This window comes from Sarcophilus harrisii, chromosome 4, assembly GCF_902635505.1.
Source record: "Sarcophilus harrisii chromosome 4, mSarHar1.11, whole genome shotgun sequence".
Classification (NCBI taxonomy): Eukaryota; Metazoa; Chordata; class Mammalia; order Dasyuromorphia; family Dasyuridae; genus Sarcophilus; species Sarcophilus harrisii.
In genome coordinates this window covers 29,024,939-29,049,628 of record NC_045429.1, presented here as the reverse complement: position 1 = coordinate 29,049,628, position 24,690 = coordinate 29,024,939, and the positions used below count along the sequence as shown (strand labels likewise).

The 24,690-nt window shown below is 51.2% G+C and overlaps 1 protein-coding gene across 1 annotated transcript in view; it reads left to right on the top strand.

Moving 5' to 3' along the window:
• Positions 1-24,690, top strand: part of MAST2 (microtubule associated serine/threonine kinase 2) — a 113,279-nt gene that overhangs the window by 73,152 nt on the left and 15,437 nt on the right. Inside the window, 10 exon segments of the mRNA XM_031969200.1 lie at positions 2,574-2,665; positions 11,756-11,834; positions 13,262-13,340; positions 16,062-16,216; positions 16,747-16,822; positions 17,687-17,692; positions 21,005-21,156; positions 21,158-21,197; positions 21,613-21,714; positions 22,793-22,925. Coding sequence (XP_031825060.1) covers positions 2,574-2,665; positions 11,756-11,834; positions 13,262-13,340; positions 16,062-16,216; positions 16,747-16,822; positions 17,687-17,692; positions 21,005-21,156; positions 21,158-21,197; positions 21,613-21,714; positions 22,793-22,925 — 914 coding nt within the window.

Here is a 24,690-nt window from a genome sequence, read left to right as displayed (position 1 = left end):
ATTTTAATAAAAAAGACACACAAAAAAAAGAAAAACAGAAAATGAAAACAAAGCAAGACAAAACAGAATATTTTCATGTGCCCAACAGAACATCAAGAGGTTCAAAATATATAACCAGTTCAATTACCAGTTCAAGAAAGGATATATAATAGTAGAAGACATTATATTCATCAGTGTCCATCTTTTCTTTACTTCTTTGTAGGTGGTTCTTTTGTTCTCTGCTGCATACTTTTTTTTTTTTTACTTTTATTCCTTTTTTCCCCTTTCATCCCTCACCTCTACCCCCATCCCCAAGCAGGCTGTGGTTAAGTAAGGATTTATTTATGTATACATATATGGATCTATACATACACATACACACACATATCTTTCCTATCCCTGATTACTCTTTCCTTTAATTCTACTCCTTAATTTACCTTGCTATTAATCTCCCCCCACCTATGGATCTTTCCTTTGTCTTCTTCCCCCCTCCTTTACTTCCCCCTCTGTCCTTCCCTTCCCCCTTATTTATTTATACATTTTGGAGGGTGCTATACCCTTCATGGTGTGTGTGTGTGTGTGTGTGTGTGTGTGTGTGTGTGTGTGTGTATCTATATATAGTATTGCCTATTTAACCCATTCCTGATGTGAGTAGGTTTTCAGAACTATGAATCCTTCTCATCCCTCTGTGTCTGCTATTCCTCTGTATCTCATTTGTCTAACATAATTGTTATTTTTAATCTTCTCCAATATCTCTTATGAGCTGTCCAGTTACTTAAAACACATGCTATACATTTCCATGTAAAAACATAAACAATTTATCCATGTCAAGTTTTTTTTGAAATTGCTCTTTGATACTGGCTCTTATATGTTAAAGTTTTTTGATTTGATTGAAAGAAAGTTCTGAAAGTTTGCAGCTTCTTTGAATATCCTTTTTTTTTTCCATTTAATATTATGGATATGATATTTTTGGCCATAGGCTTAGTTCTTTTGATTGTTGGTAGATATGATTCCAGGACCTGTGATCTTTTATGGTGGCTGCTTGATAAGTCCTGTACAATTATAATTATAGCTCCGGCATATTTGAATTGTTTTTTCCTTGTTTCTTGCAAGATTTTCTCTTTGTTCTGGGGTTTTTGAAAGTTGGTAATAATATTCCTATGTGTTTTCCACAAAGAATCTCTTTGAGGTGATGATCAATGGATTTTTTTCTATTTCTACTTTCCCCTCTATCTTGAGTTCTATCACTCAAGGATAATTTTTTGGATTATTTCTTGTGTACTTGTGGCAAGGTTCTTTTTTTGGTCACAACTTTCAGGTAGTCTAATTATTCTTATATTTTCTCTTCTTGATCTGTTCTCCAGATCTATTGTTTTTCTTTTCTTTTCTTTTTTAATAATAGCTTTTTATTTTCGAAATACATGCAAAGATAGTTTTCAACATTCACCTTTGCAAAATCTCGTGTTCCAAATTTTTCTCCTTCCCTTTCCCCCATTCCCCTTCCCTAAATAGCAGGTAATCCAATAAAGGTTAAACATGTGCAATTCTTCAGTTGTTTTTCTTATAAGATGGTTCACATTTGGTTCTACTTCCTCATTCTTTTTTAAAAATATTTTTTCATTTTTTATAATATGTCTTGTTATTTCTTGGTCTCTCAAAGCCTCACTTGGCTTCCCCTTGCCCAGTTCTAATTTTCAAAGAGTTTTTTTCCATCTTTGGAACTATCTCTTTTGCTACTTGATTAACTTTTTTTCATTATCTTCTTGTTTTTCTTGGATTTTTTTTTTAATTTTTCCTTAGTGTCTCTCATTTAGTTTTTAAATTCTTTTTTGAGTTCTCTGATGTTACTCTTTGGGGTAGAAGAAGCATTTTTTTTTACTTCACTGCCCTCTTCTGAAGATGAACCACCGTCTTCCCATAGTAAGTGTCTATGGTTCTCCTTTGCTGGTTCTTTTTGTTTTGTTTTGTTTTATTAATGAGAAGTAATGATGTAAGCACTTTTAATCCTGGTGTGTGTGAGGGGTGCCTCTAGTTTCACTTCAGCTGACCCCTCTGCCCTGGAACCCCAAACCGAGAGCTCCCCCCTTCTACAAATCCCTGCCCCACTGCCTCCATACCCCTGGTGTGCTGGTCCCCCTGTCCCAGGACCGTGGCTCACAACCAGCCCAGCTGGCGTTCCCGATCAGACTCGGACCTGGGACTCTGCATGCAGTCCTGAAGGTGAAAGTGCCTGTGATTCCTGCGGAGACCCCAGATAAACCCAGCTCACCCTGGGAGTCCCACTTGGTGTTTCTGTGGCGCGAGCCTGGAGGGTCTGCACTTCATAAGGGTTAAATCCCCTGTTGGGATGTTTCTCCAGGCATTTTCGGGTTGTACCAGAAGGACCCCTGTTCTGCCCCACACCTTGATTTTTCACCAATTGTTTCTGCTCTCACTTCCTTTTGGCCTGTACATTGCTGCCTTCAGTGTTGGTCACATGGGACAAGAGTGCCAGATGGAGTGCTTGTGGGGGAGCGGGCTGGGTCTCTGCAGTCTTGACCTCCCTCTCAGGCTCTGACCAGCCTTATTCACATTCTTTGTTTTTTTTTCTGTAGTTGTAGGACGAGTAACCGAAAGAGCCTGATTGTTCCATCCAGCACCTCCCCAACCCTGCCCCGGCCCCACTCACCACTCCATGGCCACCCAGGTAAGCTGCTCTGAGTGAAGAGGGGATGGGAGGGGTCCTCCAAGGCCAAGAAGAATGCTGACAGGTGGACACTGCTTTTGCTTTTAACTCCCCTCACAAGGCTAAAGCCTTTGAGGGGCAAGATTGTGACCCGAGCTCCCCAGGCATGGGTTTCAGCACCATGAACGTGCACAGGAAAGCTCTGTTTTACTTTAAAAAAAAAAATAAAAATAAAAAGACATCATACCATTGAGGGGATGTGCCCCCTCCCCCCCATTCCAGCTCCACGCTGGGTTCCCTTTAGTGACAGCCAAATTACTCGCTGCCCCAGTGAGCGTGATGGTCTGCCTCCGCAGTCCTGGCCTCTGGGCCAAGAGGAGGGAAGATTTCTAAGAAAATGTTGCATGTCTGACTTCTTTTGGGGAGTCCCCCCCTATTCCGAGCTGCCGTGGTTGGCCACAGATGTTGGCTGTGTCCGAGCTGCCCCGGGCTGCCCCTTTCCCACAAGTTTCATGCTTTCTCCAAGTATGAGTCTGCTCATTCACATGAGAGAGCTTGTAAGGCTGCCCTGCCATTGACGGCTGCAGCCGAGGACTTCCTGTTCCCTGTGTTGGGCTCTGAGGCGCAGGAGGGGACACGGGGGGACATCCGGGGTGGGGGGTGACCAGGAAGCACAAGGAGCCAGAGCTCATGTTTGAGAACCGCAGGTTGAGGGAAACATGTGTGAGCTACAGGAGAGAATCATGGGGAGGAGCTGGAGACTCATAGGGCTGCAGCTGCCCCCCACCAGTCTGCGACCGACATGTCAAACTTCTGTTTAGTGTCTTCGGTGTAAAAAGCTTAAAGTCCAATGGGGATTGCCACATTTACAGCCCTAGGTCTGATACTTGGTAGGATGGGAGAGGACCTGAGGCTTGCTGAAGCCCTAGGGTGCTCAGATGTCCAAATGTGGCACTGACCCTTGGCCACCTGGTAGTTTGGGACTGGGGCTCTGAGCTACTGGAGTCGGCTCTTGAAAATGGTTTTGTTTTTTAGTATATTTATTTCATTACATGTTTTCCAATTGAATTTAATTTTTTTAACATTCATTTTAAAAATGTTGATTTCCAAATTCCCACCTCTCCCCCCAGAAGGTAAGCAATCTGATATGGATTATACGTGTGAAATCATGCAAAATATATTTCCCTATTAGCTATCTTGCAGAAGTGAAAACACAAACAAACAAGAAAAAAATTGAAAAAAGTATATTTCAATCTACACTCAGAGTTTTCCGGTTCTCTCTGTGGAAGTGGGGAACGTTTTTTTCATGGGTCCTTTGGCATTGTCTTCAATCATTGTCTTAATCAGAGTATCTTAAGTTTTTCACAGTTGATCATTAGAATATTGATGTTACTGTGTACCACATCCTCCTGGTTCTGCTCATTCCATTTTGTATCAGTTCACATAAGACTTGCCAAGTTTTTCTGAAACCATTGTCCTTGTCATGTCTTTCCAACCCAGTTCTATCCCATGATTTGTTTAGCCATTTCCTAATTGATGTCATCCCCTTAACTATCAATTCTTACACCATGAGAAGAAGTGCTTTAAATATTTTTGTACAAATAGGTCCTTTCCCCTTTTCTTTGATCTCTTTGGGATACAGACCTAGTAGCGGTATTGATGTCAAAGAATACACACACATTTATAACTCTTTAGCTGTAAATTTCCAAATTGCTTTTCAGAATAGTTGGACTAGTTCATGACTATCGACAGTATATTGTGTCCCAATTTTTTCTCAACCTTTCCAGCATTTGTTATTGTCTTTTCTGTCATGTTAATCAGTCACACAGATTTGAGGTGGTGCCTTAGAGTTGTATTTTGCACTCTCTAATCAGTAGTGATTTAGTACCTTTTTACAGAAACTATAGATAGCTTTGATTACTTCTGAAAACTGCCTGTTGATATCTAACTTTTCTAAGATTCTACTTTTTTCCTCAACTTGATTCTCATTTGTTTTATAGTTAGATTTTCTAGCTTTTAAAAGGCAAAGTTGAGATCTGCTGTTTGTATAGTTTTATTGTCTTCTTCCTCCTGTAATTCATTTGATTTATCCTTTAAGAGTTTGGGTGCTATGCTATTTGGTACATATATATTTTATATGGACATTCCTTTATTGTCTATGATGTTTCTTAGCAAGATGTAGTTTTCCCTGTTTCTCTCTTTTAATTAGGTCTACTTTTACTTTTATTCTATCTGAAACCATGATTTCTACTTCTGCCTTTTTCTTTTTACTTCAGCCGAAGCATAATAGATCCTTTTCCAGTCTCTTATTTTTATTTTTTATTTTAGTTTATCTTTTTATTAATTAAAGCTTTTTATTTACAGAACATAAGTGTGGTAATTTTTCACCATTGATCCTCGCAAAGCTTTCTGTTCCAAATCCAATCTCTTTATTTTTAACTCTATGTATGTCTGTGTTTCAGGTGTAATTCTTGTACACAACATTTTGGCTATTGGTTTCTAATTCATTCTGCTATCTGCTTCTGTTTTATGGATGAATTCATCCCATTTACAGTTATGGTTACCAAGTGTATTTCCCTCAATTCTGTTTTCTTTCATTTATATTTCTCTCTCTTTTTATCTTGTTCCTCCTCCAAAAGTCTATTTTGCTTCTAATCACTGCCTTCCTTTATTCTCCTTCCTTTTATCATACCTATTTCTCTTTTCCCCTTCCCTTCCTACTTCAGTGTTGTATAATATAGATTTTTGTGCCCAATTGAGTATGTGTGTGTGTGTGTATTTTCCCTAATTGAATTAATTTAGATGAGAGTGAGATTCAAGTATTAACTGTCCTCCCCTTCACTGTGAATGCTCTTTGTTTTGTGCCTCTTTTATGGGAGATAATTTGCTCTATTTTTCTCCCTTTCCCCTTTTCCCACTGCATCCCTTTTCTCATTCATCTGACTTTTTTTTTTTAATTATCCTAATATATGCAAGTTACTATCACGCACTCTTTATGTAGAATTATTCTAACTAACTGCCCTAATAATAATAAAATTCTTTGGAGTATCATGTCTCAGTTCCCCATTCAGAAATGTAAACAATTCAACTTCTCTTATGATTTCTCTTTCATGTTTACCTTTTTAAGCTTTTCTTGGGTCTTGTATTTGAAAGCCAAATTTTCTATTCAACTATGGTCTTTTTCTCAGGAATGCTCGAAAATCCTCTATTTCATTAAATAACCTATTTTTCCTCCTGAAGGATTATAATCAGTTTTGCTAGAGAGCTTATTCTTGGTTGTAATCTTAGCTCTTTTTGCCTTCTGGAGTATTATATCCTAAATACTCTGCTTCTTTAATATGGTAACTGCTAAATATTGCATGATTCTGACTGGCTTTGTGATACTTGAATTTCTGGCTGCCTGAAGTATTTTCTTTTTAACATGGGAGCTTTGGGATTTATAATTCCATATATTATGCACGTTTCCATAAAAAAGTGGGACTTTTCATTTTGGAATCTCTTCCAGATGGTGGTCAATAGACACTCTTTCATTTTCTATTTTACCTTTTGGATTGATATACAGGGCTGTTTCCTTTACAATTTTTTGAAACATGGTGTCTATGCTCTTTCTTTTGATCATGGTTTTTAGTTCAATAATTCTTAAATTATGTCTCCTCAGTCTATTTTCCTGATCAGTTATTTTTTTCTGATGAGACATTTTCTTCAATTTTTTTTCATTCTTGTGCTTTGTTTTGTTGTTTCTTGATGTCTCATGGAATGATTAATTTCCCTTTGCCCTATTCTAGTTTTTAAGGCATTATTTTCTTCAGCAAGTTGTTATATTCCTTTTTCTCGTTTGTCCAATCTTACTTTTTAAGGAATTATTTTTTTAATTAAAGCTTTTTATTTTCAATATATATACATGAATAATTTTCAATATTCACCTTTAGAAAATCTTATATTCTAAAATTTGTCTCTCCCTTTCCCTTATCCCCTCCCCTAGGTGACAAGTAATCCAATATATGTTAAACCGTGTGCAGTTTTTCTATATATATTTCCACAATTATCATGCTACACAAGAAAAATCAGATCAAATAAGAAACAAATGAGAAAGAAAATCAGATGCAAGCAAACAAAAAGAGTGAAAATACTATGTTGTGATCCACACTCAGTTCCCACAGCCCTCTCTCTGGCTTTAGAAGGCTCACTCCATCACAAGATCATCGGAACTGATCTGAATCATTTCAGTTTGAAGAGCCACATCCATCAGAATTGATCATTGTATAATATTGATGTTGTGGTACATAATGATTTCCTGGTTCTGCTTATTTCACTTAGCATCAGTTCATGTCTCTCTAGGCCTTTCTGAAATCATCCTGCTGATCGTTTCTTTTCTTTCTTTCTTTTTTTTTTTTTTTTTCCCCTTTTTTATTATAGCTTTTTATGCATGGGTATAATACATGCATGGATAATTTTTCAACACTGACAATCGCAAAACCTTCAGTTCCAACTTTTCCCCTCTTTCCTCCCATCCCCTCCCCTAGATGGCAGGTAGAGCAATACATGTTAAAGTATATGTTAAATCCAACATATGTATACAGATTTATACAGTTATCTTGTTGCACAGGAAAGATCAGATTTAGAAAGAAGGTTATAAATAACCTGAGAAGAAAAAAACAAAAATACAAGCAGACAATAACAGAAAGAGTGGAAATGTTATGTTGTGGTCCACACTCATTTCCCACTGTTCTTTCTCTGGGTATCTGCTGATTGTTTCTTACAGAACAATAATATTTCATAACATTCACATACCATAATTTACCCAACCGTTCTCCAATTGAAGGGCGTCCATTCATTTTCTAGTTTCTAGTCACTACAAACAGGGCTGCCACAAACATTTTGGCACATACGGGTCCCTTTCCCTTCTTTAGTATCTCTTTGGGGTATAAGCCCAGTAGAAACACTGCTGGATCAAAGAATATTCACAGTTTGGTAACTTTTTGGGCATAGTTCCAAATCGCTCTCCAGAATGGCTGGATGTGTTCACAATTCCACCAACAATGTATGTTTTCCCACATCCCCTCCAACAATTGTCATTATCTTTTCCTGGCATTCTAGTCAATCTGACAGATGTGTAGTGGTATCTCGGAGTTGTGTTGTCTTGATTTGCATTTCTCTGATCAATTGTGATTTAGAGCACCTTTTCATATGACTAGAAATGGTTTTAATTTTTTCATCTGAAAATCGTTCATATTTAAGGAATTGTTTTAATTGTCAATTTTTGTACCTCTTTTGCCAGACCGTTGCCTTTTTCTTTTCTTTTTTTGGAGGTAATCGAAGTGACTTGTCCAGGGTCACACATCTAGTAAATGTCTAAAACCAAATTTGAACTCGTTCTTCTGGCTCCAGGGCTGGTGCCCTGTGTCACCTAGCTAGTCCTATTAATTAATTATTAAACTGCCCTCTTTTTATAATTCTCTTCCCTTGCTCTCTTTTCTTTACCCAATTTTTCCTCTACTTTGTTTTTCTGTGATTTTGGGAATCATTTTTTGTGCTCTTCAAGGAATTCTTATTGGGCTTGTGTCCAAGTCCTCTTTCTTTCTTTGAGCCTTTGCTTGTAGCTGTTTTGTCACCACCCCGTCACCATAGTAGCTTTTTATGGTCGGGTCCTTATTTGTTTGTTTATGTGCTCCTTTTCCCAGCCTGTTTTTTGACTTTGATCCCTCATGTTAAAGCTGGGCTTTGTTCCTGGTGTGGCAGTGGGGAAGGGCCTGCCCTAAGCTCCAGGCCTTTGTTGCTCTCGTTTTCAGAGCTAGTTCTGGGGTTCTGGAAGTTTTCAGAGCTTCTCCGGGGACGTCATGGCTCTCCCAGTCTTACCCAGGCCGGGACCCCGCTCTCGTGACTGTGGTCTGTGAGCGGAGGAGCTGCTTGAAGGAGGAACTGGGCTGAGAGCTTCCTTAGTGCCCCGCCTTGGCCCTGCCCTGGGATTTGCCCCTTGGAAGTTTGAAGAGGGAAATGACCTCAATGCTGGGTCCGTTGGGTGAGGGCTGTTGTCAGGGATGGCAGTCAGGCGTCTGATGTAGGAATTCCTGCGAGAGGGCATGAGGCAGGGGGCAATCAGAGAGGTGGAGCCCTCTCAGGGTGAGGTAATAGGCGGGTCCTGGGGGATGACCCAGAGGGTGTGGCTGGCTTGGGAGGGTCCCCTTGACCCGGGGACCCCTTCTCTGAAGTCTCAGTGCCCTAGGATAGGCCCCCCAATATCCATTCCCACCCACGTTGCCTGGCCCTTGTCCACTTCACTTGGAGAGAACAGTCTGTGACTTTCTGGGCTGCAGTTGGACCTTGTTCCCAGAAAGCTTCTGGGTGTGGTCTGGCTGTCCTTGGGTTCCTGGGCCCTGGGCAGCGCTGTCCCAGCCGTCCTGCCTTTGCCTTGGTAGGAGGCCTAGAAACAGCTGGCCAGTATGTCCAGCCTGGGAGTCCAGGGGCATCCGGAGCCAGCATGTCCCAGGTACCTGCTTGACTTTTCCTGGCTCTCCCTCCTCCACACTGCCCATCTGTGTGGTGTTGGGTCTCTGAAGGGCAGTGTAGGGAGAGATGGGCTTCAGGGAGATAAGCCTAGGGGAGGGGAGTGCCTCCCATAGCCCCCTGGGGAGGGGCCGTGCCTCCCATAGTCCCCGGGGAGGGGCTGCAGCCTTGGCAGTGGGAGGACTGCCTGAGGAGCAGCTTCAGGCTGGGCCCGTTTCCTGAGCTCCTGGGCCAGCCTCAGTGCTGAGGGGACGGGCCCATGGACTGAAGGGGGGCCCACAGGACTTGAAGCAGAGCCCCTGCCTCTCTTTGCACCATTCCGGGGTCACATTTGTCCAGCAGGCCGGATAAATTAGGCCCCAGGTACAGGAGAGCTTTTGCTTCTGGAAAGAACTGGCCAGAAACTGGGAGGGCTCCAGTCCTCCCAGGTCCTCCCAACCCCAGGCTTGCCCAGGCCCCGAGATTGTGGCAGTGTTGTTGGCCATCGGGATGGAGAGGGGGCAACCAGAGGGAAGCCTCAGGGAAGTCTGTCCGTCGAAGGACAATCGTATGAAAGTTCCTGCTGTATGTCAGGCTCCCCCAAGGTGGGCTAGAAACTGAGAGCTCCTCCCCCTCCTCAGAGAGCTTCGATTCTGGGGGGGGACAGACCAGAACTAGGTGGGGGTGGGGCCTGAGGAGGTGTCCTGGGTAGCAGAGTCAACCACCAGGAGGCAGAGGGGAGGGACAGCCTGGTCGGCAAAGGTGTGTGGGGGTTGGTCAGCAGAGCAGACCGGCCTGTGGTGGGCAAGAAAGGCTGTTCTTCCACCCTGGACAGGGCTGGGACCTTCCCTCTGTCGTTATCTCCAGCTGTCCATTCTCTCTGCTCGGTGTCTGCCCCACTGGACGAGGTGCTTTATAAATGCTTGTTGACTTGTTGGAAGGACAATTCAGCCTAGAGTACTAGGGAGCCAGAGCGATTCCTGAGGGGGAGCAGTTACAGCCTCGCCTTCAGGAACATTGTTCACCACAGCCCCGAGTCCCTAGGAGGCAAAGGTCACCCAGCTGGAAGAGGAGGCTGGATTTGCACTCGGGTCTTGCTCACCCAGCTCTCTGTCCGCTGGACCCCCAGCTGCCCCCTTAGAGGGAGGAGGAAAGCCAAGGGGGGTGAGGTAGGTCAGGGAGAAGGTGGGGACCCGGCAAGGGGAGGAGCCTGGAGGCCTTGAGCCGGGAACAGACCTGTGTCCCACTGTGGGAGAAGCTGCCTCCCGAGGCGGGTCACCGTGTTTGTGAAGCACTGATGAATGCTTCCCTCCTCTTCCCCAGGAGGGGGCAGAAAGAGTCAAGTCTGGGCAGGGCAGGACTGCTCCCCACCCTCTGGGCCCCTGCCCCTCCCCGTGTGCTGCCCCGTGGCTCTGGGGGATGGGGCCCCAGGATCTTCCTCTGGGCAGTGAAAGGACCAGGCTGGCTTCTTGTTGGCCCCCGCCGGCTCTTCCTGGCATCGCGGCACTGCCCGCCTGTCTCAGTGCCAGCGGGCTCGGCTCACGGCTCTCCCTGTCCTTTGCCCTCTGGGAGGGTACGCCCTGTCTCTGAGATGGGGCCGGCGGGCCGAGAGCAGGGGTGTCAGGGGCTGAGACAGATCCCTAGAGAGAGACTGGGGGGGGGGGGCAGTGACGTGGCCGAGGGAGGTTTGCTTTGCTTGGTTCAGCCTTGGGGGGACCCACCGAGAGGAGACCCCGGCCCGAGGGTCCGGTTGTCTGTGAGTGGAGGCTGAGGGGCCGCTGGAAGGTTTGCACAGGGCGTCATGTGGCTAGGTGAGCTGCTCGAAGCAGCTGGGGAGGGGGCCGGCCCAGCCCCAAGGACAGGGCTGGGAGCAGCTCGGAGGCTGCGCCCCGGTGCCTCCTGTCTCCTGGGGGGCACACTAGTCAGTGTCAGCTTGGAAGACATCCTCAAGGTCATGTGAGCTAAGACCTTGCCTTAGACACAAGCTTGCCCCAAGGTGACATGGGTAATCATCTGAGGCAAGATTTGAACTCGGGTCCTCTGACTCCAGGATCAGGACTCTTTCTGTGGCACGTGGTGTTTCTGCATTAGTGGGGGGTGGGGGGGGGGGGGTTCTGCCACCAGATTGCAGGTGGAGGGCCAAAAGCAGCCGCCATGTTGTTTCTTGCCAGCCGACCCAAGGGAGCACTGGCTGTCGATCCACTCCTTCTTGCTTCTCAGCTGGGGGTTCCCTCGGCCCCCTCCTCCCCTGCCTCAGCCGTTTCCCTTCTCCCCCTGCCCCTCCCCCCAGCACACTCCCTCCCCCAGCACACGCCCTCCCCTGTCCCCATTCTAGGGTCTAGTGCTGCACCTTCCTCCCCTCCGGGAGCCAGAGCTGTCTTTGGCTCACCCTGAACCACTGATTCTGGGCCGCCTCTGCAGCTCTGGCTGGACCCAGTGACTCCCTCCCTGAGGGTGAGCACCGCTCCCTGACCTTCCCTGCCTGGAGATCCCCTCACCCACTGGCCCTGGGGGTGGGCTTGGGGCCTTTCCCAGCTGGGGGGAGGCTGGGCTTGGGGGCGGCAGGGGGAGGGGCTTCGGCCAGCCCCCAGCCCCTGAGCTGAGTATGCTTTTCTCTCCTTCCTGCAGGCGGTAGTCCCCTGGACAGCCCCCGGAATTTCTCTCCCAATGCTCCAGCCCCGCACTTTTCCTTCGTTCCTGCCCGCAGGTAAGCTGGCCCGCTTGGGAGGAGGGTGCTCCGGGGCTAGGCCCGACAGGGTGTTCCGCCTGACAGGGTGGTCCTGCTCAGCCAGCCTCTGCCTCCCCTCCCTCAGGCCAGGGCAGAACCAATGGACCCAGTTTGGGCCCTGAGCCCGTGGGCTGCCCTCTCCAGGGGCCTCCCAGCCCCACCTCTGGGCATGTCTGCTGGTCCCCTGTGCCCTGGAGGCCCCCCACACCTGCCTTGTTGCACCCTCTCAGAACCCCCACTGTGGTCCCTGAGCCCCTCTTCCTGCTCTTTAAATCTTGAGTGAATGAGCCGAGGCTGTCGGCTGCTCTGGGCTTTGGCCCCCCGTCTCCCCCGGTGGACAGGCCCTGGGCATCGGGCCGGGGCAGGTGTGCGCCCTGGGATGGGGACCCGGCCGCCTGCAGACCCCTGGTTTGCCTTGGTTCTCATTCCTCTGTCCAATCTCTCCCCTGCAGCCATGGACACAGAGCAGACAGGTAACTGGGGCTCTCGGGGACAAGCCACTTGGCCTGTAGCAGGGGATGGGGGGGTCACCCCATCGGCCCCCCCCCCATGGCCAAGGCGGTGCTGGGTCTGCCAGCAGGGGGGGGCCCTCGTCCTCCTCAGATTTCTCTTCCCTCCCCTGTAAGATGGGGGCCTTGGGGCAGCCGCTGCTAAGGTCGGGGCTAGCTCCGGGTAACCTCGAGGGGTGGGGCCTTGGTGTCGTTGCCGGGGCACTTTCTGCCACTACCCTCTTGGTCCCCCTTAGATGGGCCTCCTCAGGGTGGACTCCCCTTGGTAGGGGCCTTGCTGGGCAGGCAGGCGCTGGGCCGTTGGGCTTGGGCAGTGGCTGGTGGCCGTGGGGCCCGAGGGTTTGGTGCCTACTCCAGGGGCGGCTGCGTTGTGGATCCAGGTGCCTGGGGGAAGGGAGGGGGTCGCCGAGCGCTCAGGCCTCCCTAGGCTTGTACCTTTGCTGAAACCCCTAGGATGCTGCTGTTGGCGGGGCGGCCTGCCCTCTGCTCCAGCCTCCTCCTCACTGATGGAGGCTCCGGTGTGGGGAGGGAAGGGGCTACGCGAGGGTCTGCCCCAGTGAGTCACAGCCCTCTGGGCCTAGCTGACCCATGGCCCCCCGGCTGCCCTTGCTGTGGCCCTGGTCACCTTTTGACCCAGGCGTGAATGGGGAAGGGCAGCTGCCATATGCCTTGTGGGGGGTGGGGAGCAGACCCTCGGGGTGGGGGAGCAATGTGCCTTTGCCTTCCTGGGCATTGCCCATGAGCATCCCAGTGCTGGGCATGGCTTCCTGCTAGGAGATGCCAGTCTTTGAGTCCGTGGGGTCACACGTGCCCCCATGGCCTGGGCCCTGGTGGGCAGAGGCAGGCGCAGGGGGCGCTGGCAGGCGGCGGTGTCTCAATAACATGTCTCTATCACAGGACGGATGGACGGCGCTGGTCCTTGGCCTCTCTTCCTTCCTCTGGTTATGGAACCAACACCCCTAGCTCCACTGTCTCCGTAAGTCCCCAGGCTTCCAGGGGGTCCCAGGCCCTCGCGCGGCTCCGCAGCCCTCTCTGCCAGGCTGTCCGTGACTCCCCGTCCTCTCTCTGCCTTGTTCCCGTCAGGCAGTCCTGGGCAGAGGCGGGCCTGGTTCTGGGCATGGCACGGGCCTCTCCCTCAGGGCCTGGGATGTAGCTGGGCAGCAGAGGCTGGACCGAGGAAGGGCGGCCGTAGGGATGGCCTGTGCATGGGCAGGGGGGCAGGGTGCCCTTGTGGTGCTCAATGAGCAAGAGTGGGAAGAGCCCGCTGGGAAAGGCTTGGGCCCAGCAACGGGGACTCCAGCGCCGCGGGGGCCGCTTGGGGAGGCGATGGGCCCGAGTCAGAGCTCGATCCACTTCATCCTAAGCAACCACTGGCTGTGTGATCCTGCATCTGTACAGTGGGGGTATTGAAGTGCCCGCTGCCCAGGGTGGTTGTGAGGGCCCAGGCCTGAGCCCTTCCTAAAGGGGCCTGATCAGACTTGATGGTTAGAAAAAGGGAAGGGACGGGCCGGAGAGAGACACGCCTGAGCCCAGGGGGGCGGCCATTGGAAGTATCCGGGAGAGGGTTTGAGCATCTGGGGCTGCGAGAGGTCACAGGAGTTGCTCCTAATGAGCCCCGTCATTCGGTGGACTCGGGGGCAGGGGGACACCGAGGCCTGGTGGGGAAGAGGCGACGGCTTGGGAGGAAGGAGGAGCCTGAATGCACCGAATCGAAGGTAGACGAGCAGCGTCCGGCGGGAGGTGACCAAGGAGAGGCTGCGGACACAGGAGGCAGCAGAGAGACAAGAGCTGGACCGGCGGCATCTGTGTGGAGAGGGAATCGACTCCTTGGGTGCCAAGGCTGGAGACGGAGACAAAGAGGGCAACGCGCCGTGTAGGAAAGGAGGCCGAAGGTGCCCCACGCTCGGGGCCAGGCGGAGGCCAAGGAAGCTGGTCCGCTGGGCAAGGGTCCCCCCAGAGAAGCTTCCGAGGGTCCCTGAGGCAGGAGGGGGAAGCTGGGCCTTGGAGAGAGGCTGAAGCACCGAAACGTTCAGCAAGAGATAAGCTGGGCTTCGCTGCTAAAGGGCAGAATTGGGGGAGAAGCCCAGGATGCTCCGGGACAGAAAGCGGACTCTTGGAAGAAGGGAATTTAGATCAGAAATTAGACTCCTCAGAGCCAAGTTTGAAAACCTAAAGAGGAGAGACCTCTCCCGGACCAGAGGTGAGGAGGAAGCAGGAAGCCGTGGGTCACACGGGGGCCACGGTCTCCCAGAAGTAATGTAAAAATGCTGCTGCAACCCCGGAAGCCCGGGAACCTGGAAGCAGCGGCCCAGGAGGCGGCAGGGTCCCGAGGCAGCCCAGCCCTGGAGCCTCTGAGACTGCCCGAAAGATGGGCAATGCCCGCTGGGAGCTATTGGGTCAGTCTCCTGGAGCTTCTCACCCCTCCTGGTTCCCATGGGTGCCCATCAGCCGTGCAGAGGCTGCTTTCTGGGCTGCTGGGGTTCGGGTGCAGCTGACCACGGGCTCAGGTCAGTGGCTGGGGGCCTTGGGATGGGAGGTCGCCAGAGCGTCTCTAGCTCTCCTTGGAAGCAGCGTGGCCCATTGGGGCCCAGGAGTCACGACATCCCGAGGGAGCCGACCTAGAGGAAGGAGGAACGGAACCTTGGGTGCAGAGGAGAGCTCCCGATAGAAGGAACGACAGGCTCTGCGGGAAGCAGACACCAGAGAGGCCCGGCTAGTTCGGCTCCGAGGCTGCCTGGGAGGCCCTGTAGGAGCCACAGCCCAAGCAGCAGGGCCGGCATCCCCGGGGAGCTGGGCCCAGGAGGCGCTGGGAGCTGGGCCTCTGGGGAGAGGCAGCCCCTCCGGCCCCAGACTAAAGCCCTCGCTTGAGGGAGGCTCAAGCACTTGAGCGTTCCGATCAGACGTGCTGGATGCCCAGCTCGCGGGGTCCCAACTAACCCGGTTCTCAGGAAAAGGAAAGGGCCAAACAGCGCTGGAGCGGGGCTGAGGGCAGGGGGAAGGAGGGGACCCGGCTGAGGGGGCCAGGCAGACCCTCCCTTGGGGAGGGGCTGGCATTACCTGTCATGTGGATCCCTGAGTCAGCGGGCAGCGGTCAAAGCTCCCTTTGGCCCCAGGGATAAAAATACTTCCTCTTTCTCTGGGCTCCGTTGCTGCTGCCAGATCTGTCCCAGGCGGCCTCGATCACCCACTCCCCACCCTCTGCCCCCGCCCCCCGACAGCTGTCCCCTCAGCAGTTAAAGGAAATCCCCTGCAGTGGGCACTCTGCCCAGGGTGACTACTGATGGGCAGGCAATGGCGGGGAGTGCTGCACCGCAGCCGCCCCTCGAGGCTGCCCCTGGCCTGGCCAGACACAGAGAGCCAGCGGCCAGGAAGGTCCTGTTGGGGAGCAGCCAGAACCACCCTTGTGCCTGTCACCTCAGTCCCCTATGTTCCACTTCCCCCTCCTCAGAGGGCCCCGCTGGGGGGAGCTGCTCCAGGTGTCCCCCACCTTGGGCCCCCCAGCCTGGGTTAGTGTCTACTTTTCAGGGCTCTCAGGAAAAGGATTCCTGTGCAGGGGGCGGCAGTGTCCCTAAGAAGGGCTTCCTGACATGGCTTCTCGGGGGTCCTGGCAGCGGAGTGGGATTTGTGGCGGGGCTCAAACCAGACAAGCTTGCTCTTCCCCAGGCTGCGCTGACCTGGCTCTGCTTATCCTCCCCAGTCCTCCTGCTCCTCCCAGGAGAAGCTGCACCAGCTGCCCTTCCAGCCCACAGCCGATGAGCTCCACTTCCTGACGAAGCATTTCAGCAGTGAGAGCGTCCCGGACGAGGAGGGCCGCCAGTCGCCAGCCATGCGGCCCCGCTCGCGCAGCCTCAGGTGGGTCCCTATCCAGCGGGGCCAGAGCTAGGGCCGGGCCCTGCCTCCTCCTGCAGGGCGGGCTCCCCAGTGGGCAGTGGGCCGGGGTCGGGCTGGAGCCGAGGGGCTGTTAGCCAAAGCCCGACTTCTGGGTGATACCTGGGGGTCCGACCCCTCACTGGGTCTGGCAGTCCTGCCTCTGGGACCAGTGCGTCCCACCGTGTGGCCCTGGCGCTAGGGGGGGCCCGTGGACCTGGAGGACCTATGAGTCCCCCTGATGCCCTGATGCACACCCACCCACGTGCCCCCACACATTCTCACGTGCCACTGTGAGCCAGACTGTTAGGGGGGCACCTGCTTCTGGGCCCGGGCCTGCCTGGGGACTACCCACAGGCCACAGGCTGGCCATCTTCAGGGATAGGAGGCCGGGTGCGCTAAGTGCCTCAGGAGGGTGGTCTGTGTCCTCCTGGGAAGGGAAGAGCTGCCCCAGCCTCATCAGCCCCTGTGGCCTGCAGCCCAGTGGCAAACTGTTCTTTCACCTTTGCTTTCAGCCCTGGCCGCTCCCCAGTCTCCTTTGACAGTGAAATAATAATGATGAATCATGTATACAAAGAAAGATTCCCCAAGGTAAGGAGCTGCTGGGGGGCCTGAAGGGGGCCAAGGCGGGGGACCCAAAGAAAGGCAAACAAGGTGTGCCACGGGTAGGGTGCCGGCCCAGACGCGGGAGGCTCTGAGTTCAGATCCAGCCTCAGACATGGCGTGTGACCCTGGGCAAGTGGCTTAAGCCAGATGGCCTTGCCCCAAACCCAAAACACACAGGGCACTTGTAAAGGGACAAGGGGGCACTGGGGTCAAAGGGAAGGTCCTGGCCATCGCTACGGGGCTGGAGAGGGCTTCCTGCAGAAGCGATGAGGAGGCCAGAGATGGAGGCCGGCACGAAAGGCTCTCAGAGCTGGGGAGGCTTGGGCCGTCCTGGGCAAGTGCTGAGCAGCGCAGCTGATGGTCCTGTCTGGCTGTTCCCTGCCTGGAAGAGCACTGCTCCCCAGGGGTGCACTGTCCCAGTTTCCAAAAGGTAGTGATAAGCTGGAGTATGCAGAGGGGGTGGCCAAGCTGGCGAGGGCCTGAGGGGAGCAATGAGGAGTAGGGGGAGGTCGGACTGGGCAGCTCTGATGGGCAGGGGAGACAGGAGGGGGACAACATGGTTCATAACCCGGTTTCCCTGGCTCTGGGTTCCAAGCTGGATGACTCCAAGGGATTCCGGCCTCCCCATTGCCTGGGCCTGGGCCCCATGGGTGGGCCTTGTCTCCACACACACACACCCCTGACCAGAACCCTCCCCCCCACCCCGCCACCAAGCAGGGGGTCTCTGCTGAGAGTGATGCTCCATGGTTCCCCGACTGGACTGCCCAGAAGGTCTCCCCGGCCCTTCTCCCCTCCCCACTCTGGCTCCCTCTGGATGAGAAGGCTGGGGTCCAGCCCCTGCACACATAGGCCACAGGGTGCTTGGAGAGGGTCAGCCTTGGGGCGGAGGTCTGCAAGTCCAGGATGAGCCAGGGGCCGGTGTGGCAGCCGAGACAGTCCTGGGCGGGTGCCCGGGAAGGAGGCTGGCCCCGCAGCTCGGAGCTGGAGAAACCCTTGAGGAGAGAAGTGTTGGAACTGGAGCCAGTGGCTTTATTTTACCACCTGTGGCTCTGAAAAGCTGTACGTGGAAGGGTACCTGAGACGACTTCCGGGGCCTTAGTCCTCCCCGGCCCAGCTGCTGCTGACTTTAGGTCACTCTGGGTTTAAGGCAGCAGCCCCCGGGTGCTGTGGACTGTGTGCCAGGTCTCCCAGACCCAGGGCTGGCAGCACCGAGGCAATGGAACAAGCTAGGAAAGGGGAGAACAGTCTCTCAGAGGCGTTAGCATTAGGGAGGATCAGGAAGGGCCCCCTGAAGGCCAGGCAGGTGTCAAGCACAGAAAAGATTTGAGGGGTAAAAGTGAGTTGGGGGACCCACCTGAGAACCTTCCTGGAGGATCTTGAAAGACTCAGGAAGCTGATTTTTTTTTTTATTATTATTATAGTAACTTTTTATTGCCAGAACCCATGCCAGGGTAATTTTTTTAAACATTATCCTTGCTACTTCTTTCATTTTTCCCTCCACCTCCACCCCTCCCTAATAACAGTCATATATTTGAATTCCTTTATATCCTGATCAATGTTGTGCAGAACCAAACAGTTTTCTTGTTGCACAGGAAATTGGTTCAGAAAGGTAAAAATAACCTGTGAAGAAAAACAAAAATCAAACAGTTTACATTCATTTTATGTTTTTTCTTTGGGTGTACTCTTCTGTCCATCATTGATCAATTGAAACAATTAGGTCTCTTTGTCAAAGAAATCCACTTCCATCAGAATACATATTCATACAATTTTGTTGGGTATATAATGATCTCTTGGTTCCTCATTTCTAGCATATTCTTAAATTCCTCAAGCTTCTCTGTATTCATCCTCCTGGTCATTTCTTATAGAACAATAATATTCCATAACTTCAATACCACAATTTAACCATTCTCAATTGTGGACATCCCTCAGTTTCCACTTCTAGCCACTACAAACAGGGCTGCCACAAACATTTTTGGCACATACTGGTCCCTTTCCTTCTTTAGTATCTCCTTGGGGTATAAGTCCAGTAGAAACACTGCTAGATCAAAGGGTATGCCGTTTGATAACTTTTTGGGCATAATTCCAGTTGCTCTCAGAATGGTTGGATTGTTCACAATTCCAAACAATGTATAGTGTCCCAGTTTCCCCATCCCCTCAACATTCATCATTATTTTTTCCCTGTATCTTGAATCACAGGTGTGTAGTTATCTAAGTTGTCTTAATTTCATTTCTCTGATTAATAATGATTTGGAACAGTCTTTCATATAGGTGGAAATAATTTCAATTTCATCATCTGAAAATTGTCTTTCATATCCGAATTTATCAATTGGAGAATGGCTTGGTTTCTTATAAATTAAGTCAATTCTCTATATATTTTGGAAATAGGCCTTTATCAGAACCTTTAACTGTGAAATGTTTTCCCAGTTTGTTTTCCTTTAATCTTGTTTACATTAGTTTTGTTTGTACAAAAGCTTTTTAATTTATTAACAAAAAATTTCTATTTATGATCAATAATGGTCTCTAGTTGTCTTAGTCCAAATTTCTTCCTCTTCCACAGGTCAGAGATAAACTTCTATGTTCCTCCAATTTGTTTATAATCTCGTTCTTTTGTCCCTAAATCCTGGACCCATTTTGATCTTTTTGTATCGTTTTAAGTGTGGGTCCGCCTAATTTCTTATACTAATTTCCAGTTATCCCAGCCAGTTTTGTCAGATAATGAATTCTTATCCCAAAGTGAGGATCTTTGGGTTTTCAAACACTAGATTGCTAAGTTATTTTTTGTCCTTAACCTAACCTATTCCACTGATCCTAATCTGTTTTTACCAATACCAAATGGTTTTGGTGACTGCTGCTTTATAATATAGTTTTTAGATCCGGTAATAACCTTTATTTGATTTTTTTCATTAATTCCTTGAGATTCTTAAACCTTGTTCTTCCATATGAATTTTATTTTTATTTTTTAGATCATTAAAATATTTTCTTGGGGTCTGATTGGTATAACTAAATAAATGATTAGTTTAGGGGTATTGTCATCTTTATTATTTATTTCGACCTATCCAGGACATTGATATTTTAATTTTTTAAGTCTGACTTTTTTTGTGGAAAGTTTTTTAATTTACTCATATAATTCCCTGCTTTCCTTTGGTAGATAGATTCCCAAATATTTTATTTCGACAGTTATTCTGAATGGAATTTCTCTTTGTATCTCTTGCTGTTGGATTTTTGTTGGTGATGTATAAAAATCTGAGGGATTTATGGGATTTATTTTATAACCTGCCTTTGCTAAAATTATGGATTATTTCTAATAGCTTTTTCATAGAATTCTAGGGTTCTCTAAGTTTCATATCATCTCAAGGTGATATTTGGTTTCCTCCTGCCTATTCATTCCTTTAATCTCTTTCACTCTTTTGCGAGGCTAGTGTTTCCTAATACAATATTGAATAATAATTGACGTGGAACCTTCTTCCTCAGATCTTACTGGAAAATTCCATTTTCCCCATTGCATTATCTTACTGATGTTTTAAATATATATCACAAAAAAAAGTCCATTTATTCCTATACTCTCAAGTGTTTTTATTAGGAATCGATGTTGGATTTTATCAAATGCTTTTTCTGCAACTCAGGAAGCTGATTGCTGGAGGCCCAGGGGGACGTTCCCCAGAGAGGCTGGTGGGGGGTCCAGGGTGAATCAGAGTGAAGGAGGATACTGGGGTGCCCGGGCAGATGTGGGGAGCGGGCCCCTGGCAGCCAGTACCTGCTCCAGCATCAAGGCAGAAGGAAGCAGTTCTCACCTTCATGGGCTGACCTTGACCTGGGAGACCCAGCCGCACATCTTGGGGCAGAGAGGCTCCCCAAAGTCTTACTGTGGGGTTAAGCTGAGAAGCCCATCTTCCAATGAAGTCAGCGAATGGACACAGAGATCGGGCAGGGGAGAGAGCGCTGGCACTGGGGAGTCCGAGACTCCAGGCCAAATCTGGAAGGGGTGGGCCCTTTGGGCCCTGGGGGCTTCGGGCCTGGGCGGTGGCATGAGGCTCTCCCCCTGTCCAGACACACCTGGGACAGGCACCACCCCCTCCTCCTTCAGCCCTTCGTGCTCCCTGCCGCCCCTAATCCCAGGGTCCTGGGCCCCACCTCCCCTCTGCTTTGGGGACCCTCTGCCCCAGGCCCGCGCAGATGGAGGAGCGGCTGGCTGAGTGCATAGCCTCTAACGCCACCGAGAGCGTGCTGCCCTTGGCGGACGGGGCTCTGAGCTTCATCCACCATCAGGTCATCGAGCTGGCCCGGGACTGCCTGGACAAGTCCCGTGGCCCGTTCACGTCCCCTCTTCCTTGAACTTCAGGGCGGGAAGCTGCTGCAAGACGTGAGTGCCCCGGCCAGGCCTGGGAGGGGGGGCAGCTGTGACTTCGGCCCCGCTCCCCTGGTGGCAGGTGCAGAGACAGGTTCAGGGCTGACCACAGCGGCCTCCCCTGCAAAAGAGCAGCAGCACCAGGTGGGGGGCCGGGCCCGGGTTCAAATCCTGTCTGTGACTGGGCAAGTCGCTTCAGTTTGCAGAAGCCTGCCTTGGTTCCCTGACCTGCAAACTGTGGGTATGACCCCATTCACCTCCAGGGTAGTTGGGAGGTTAAAGGGAGGTGTGGGTAGAACCCTCTGAATGGGCCCAGGTGGTGGTGGTGGGCTTGGAGGCAAAAGTCGGCCTCCCCCCGCCTGCCTCCTCCCTGGGACTGTCTGCCCTGGGCCTCGGGGGCCTGCCTGCCCAGCTGCCTCTGTGTTCACAGGCCCATGAGCGGTCGGAGAGTGCGGAGGTGGCCTTTGTGACCCAGCTGGTGAAGAAGCTGATGATCATCGTGGCCCGGCCGGCCCGGCTCCTGGAGTGTCTGGTGAGGGGCCTGCTGGGGGGCTGGAGCCCACGCCTGGGGACCCACACCATTTCTCCATCACATGCACACGCGTGCACAGCAATACATAATCCACCTGTATCATGTGCATTCTCATTTCCTGTCCCTGCAGCCTCTTTTGCGCGCTAACTTCTCCCTTCACCCCACGGATCTCTCCTGTCTCCTCTCCCTCTCCCCTTTCCCTTAGTCTACATACCCTTCTATAGGCCGCCTTTTCTTATTCCCTCCCCACTTATTTCCTCATAGATTTTGAGGGGCGCCGTCCCCTTCTGGGCATGTACATATGTTCCCTATTTAACCCCTTCCTGATGTGAGTAGGATGTCTGCTGTAGCAGCCCCCCTGCCCCCCGCCGCCCCCGTGTGAGTCTCTGTGTCAGTTCTCGCTCTCTCCCTGTACCACAATCCCTGTTCCTACCTTTGCCTACATAGTTTTGCTTGTTAGAGTCACATCACACTCAGCTCTCTCCCAGGCATTCTTTTTGTTTCTTTTCCCTTTTTTTTTTTTTTTTGCTGAGGGAGTTGGGGTTAAGTGACTTGCCCAGGCTCACACAGCTGGGAAGTGTTAAGTGTCTGAGAGCAGATTTGAACTCAGGTCCTCCTTCAGGGCTGGGGCTCTATCCAATGTACCCCCTAGTTGCTCCCTCCCGGTCTTTCTTTTGGGCTCCCTAATTACTAATGTCAGTCTTAAAATACGGTTTACATTTCCGTGTATGAAACATAAAGGGTTTGTTCTTATCGAGTCCCTTGAAATTAGCATCTGATTGTTGGATCTTCTGGGTTAAATTTTCTGGTGAGTTCAGGTTTGTTTGCAATGAAACCCTAAGATCTGAGCGTTCGTCGAATGTCCTTTTTTTAAAATTCAATATTATTCTGATTTTGCTGGATATACTATTCTTGGCCGGGTCCTTTTGATTCGTCACTATGTGACATCCAGGACCTTGATCCCCATTAGAGGGGCTTACTTTTCTTTCCTGTTTTGAGGCTGGGACTGGCGGGCCCCAAAATGTCTTTGGGGCCCAGGCCCAAAGAGCGGCTCTCATTCTCTGCCCCGGCCCTCCAGGAGTTTGACCCTGAGGAGTTTTACCATCTGCTGGAAGCTGCTGAAGGGCACGCAAAGGAGGGCCAGGGGATCAAATGTGACATCCCGCGCTACATCATCAACCAGCTGGGCCTCACTCGGGATCCGCTGGAAGGTGCGTGCCCGCCCAGAGGGGCCAGAGCCACAGAATCGGGTGGCGTGGGGAGGGCACAGGGTGAGGGGCTTTCCTGACTGGGAAGGGGGAGGGGGTTCCTGACTGGGGACTCGAAGGCCATCGGAGGCTTTCAGGGCAGGGAGGAGGAGGGGCTGCGTCCCAGGTGTGGGGCAGAAGCACCGAGACAGGAAGCGGCCTGTTGAGCTTAGGGAAAAGCGAGAAGTCCAGACAGTGTAGCTGAGCGGGTGAAGGAAAGGCTGTGGCAGCAAGGTAATCATTGGGGGATGCTAGAGAATCACCTAAAAACCCTCCAACACAGCTCACAGCTTCAGCAGAGCTGCGGGTACAAAACAGCGCCATGTGACCCGTCAGCATTTCATGGCCCACCGCAAGAGATGCGGAGAAATTCCATTGAAATAACTGTGGACAACCAAAAATATTTAGGAGTGAAGGGAAGACTGGGGGATCAAACTGGGGCGGCCTCAGAAGCTTCACCAGGAGGGCAATGACAGGGTCTGACCTGTGACTTCCTAAATTTAGATTGTCGATATATAGTGTTTTACCTGCGCTCTCCTCTGATTCTTAAGCCATAGCCTTGTCAGGTGGGAGCTACTGTTAGCCCCATGTATGGATAGGGGAACTGAGGCCCTGGACCCCCCGGCTAGCGAGGGTCTGAGGCAGGATTCCCACTGTGCTCTTTCTGACCGCAAGCTGGCCCTGTGCCAGGACACCCCTTGGGTGATTGTGGGAAGGGTGGGTGGCAAGGGGGTCCAGACTGCAAGCAAGAGGGGCCTGATTAGGGGGAGAGCCAAGGGGGAGAAGGCTGGAAGGGAGAAAGAAACCAGCTTACAAAAGGCTTAGGAGGCGGCAGGTTTTGTGGTTAATCTTGGAGGGAGAGGGAGCCACTCACAGGTGAGGTCAGGCCTGGTCAAGCCTGACTGTAGTTAGGAAAGTCCCTCTCGGGAGGCTGTGGATGGTAGAAGGGAGGCCGAAGGGGGGGCGAGACCCAGGGGGGAAGGAGCAGGCGGACTGGGCAGGAGGGGCATCCGTGGGGCTTATTTGGAGGGTCAGTCAGTGAAGGGCAGACAGGATGGTCAGTGCCGGAAGCAGGGGAGAAAAAGACAGGAGAGGACGGGGGATGGGAAGACTGAGTGCTCAGAGGAACGGTGGTCATCTCCTGGAGGGGAGGGGGAGAGAGTCAGGTGAAGAAGGATGGAAGGCCTGCCAGGCAGCAGAGGGGGGCGCCGTGGGACCGAGGGACTTCCTGTCACTGGACATGGGGAGGATGCCTGGGCTTCCTCAAGCTCTGGACTTGGCCAGGTGGGAATAGGCCAGGTGTCTCCTGGGGGGCGACAAGGGCAGGGCCAGGGGAGGCTGTGGAGCGAGGCCGGTGAGCCAGAGCGAGGAGGACAGATGGACACAAAGAAGGGGAGGTCATGAGGCCAGGCCAACAGGGAGCCGGCAGGAGGGGGGATGAGCAGAGGGGGCTCTGGTGACCCAGCTCATTGAGGAATTGAGGGGCTGGCAGGCCCAGCTGTATTAGGGACATGGATGTGTCAGGACAGTTAATAAGCCTTTTTATGGAAGCCTCTATCGTCCTTGAAACAGAAGAGGTGGGGGACATGTTCCCCTGGGGGTCTGGACCTGGATGCAGAGGCAGCCAGGGCTGTGAGCCTCCTAAAGATGGAAGAGAGGGCTTGGGAATGGAGGCTGCCCCTGGCCCAGGGTGTGGAGGCCTAGAGGGCGGCTCTTTGCAAGGGTTGGC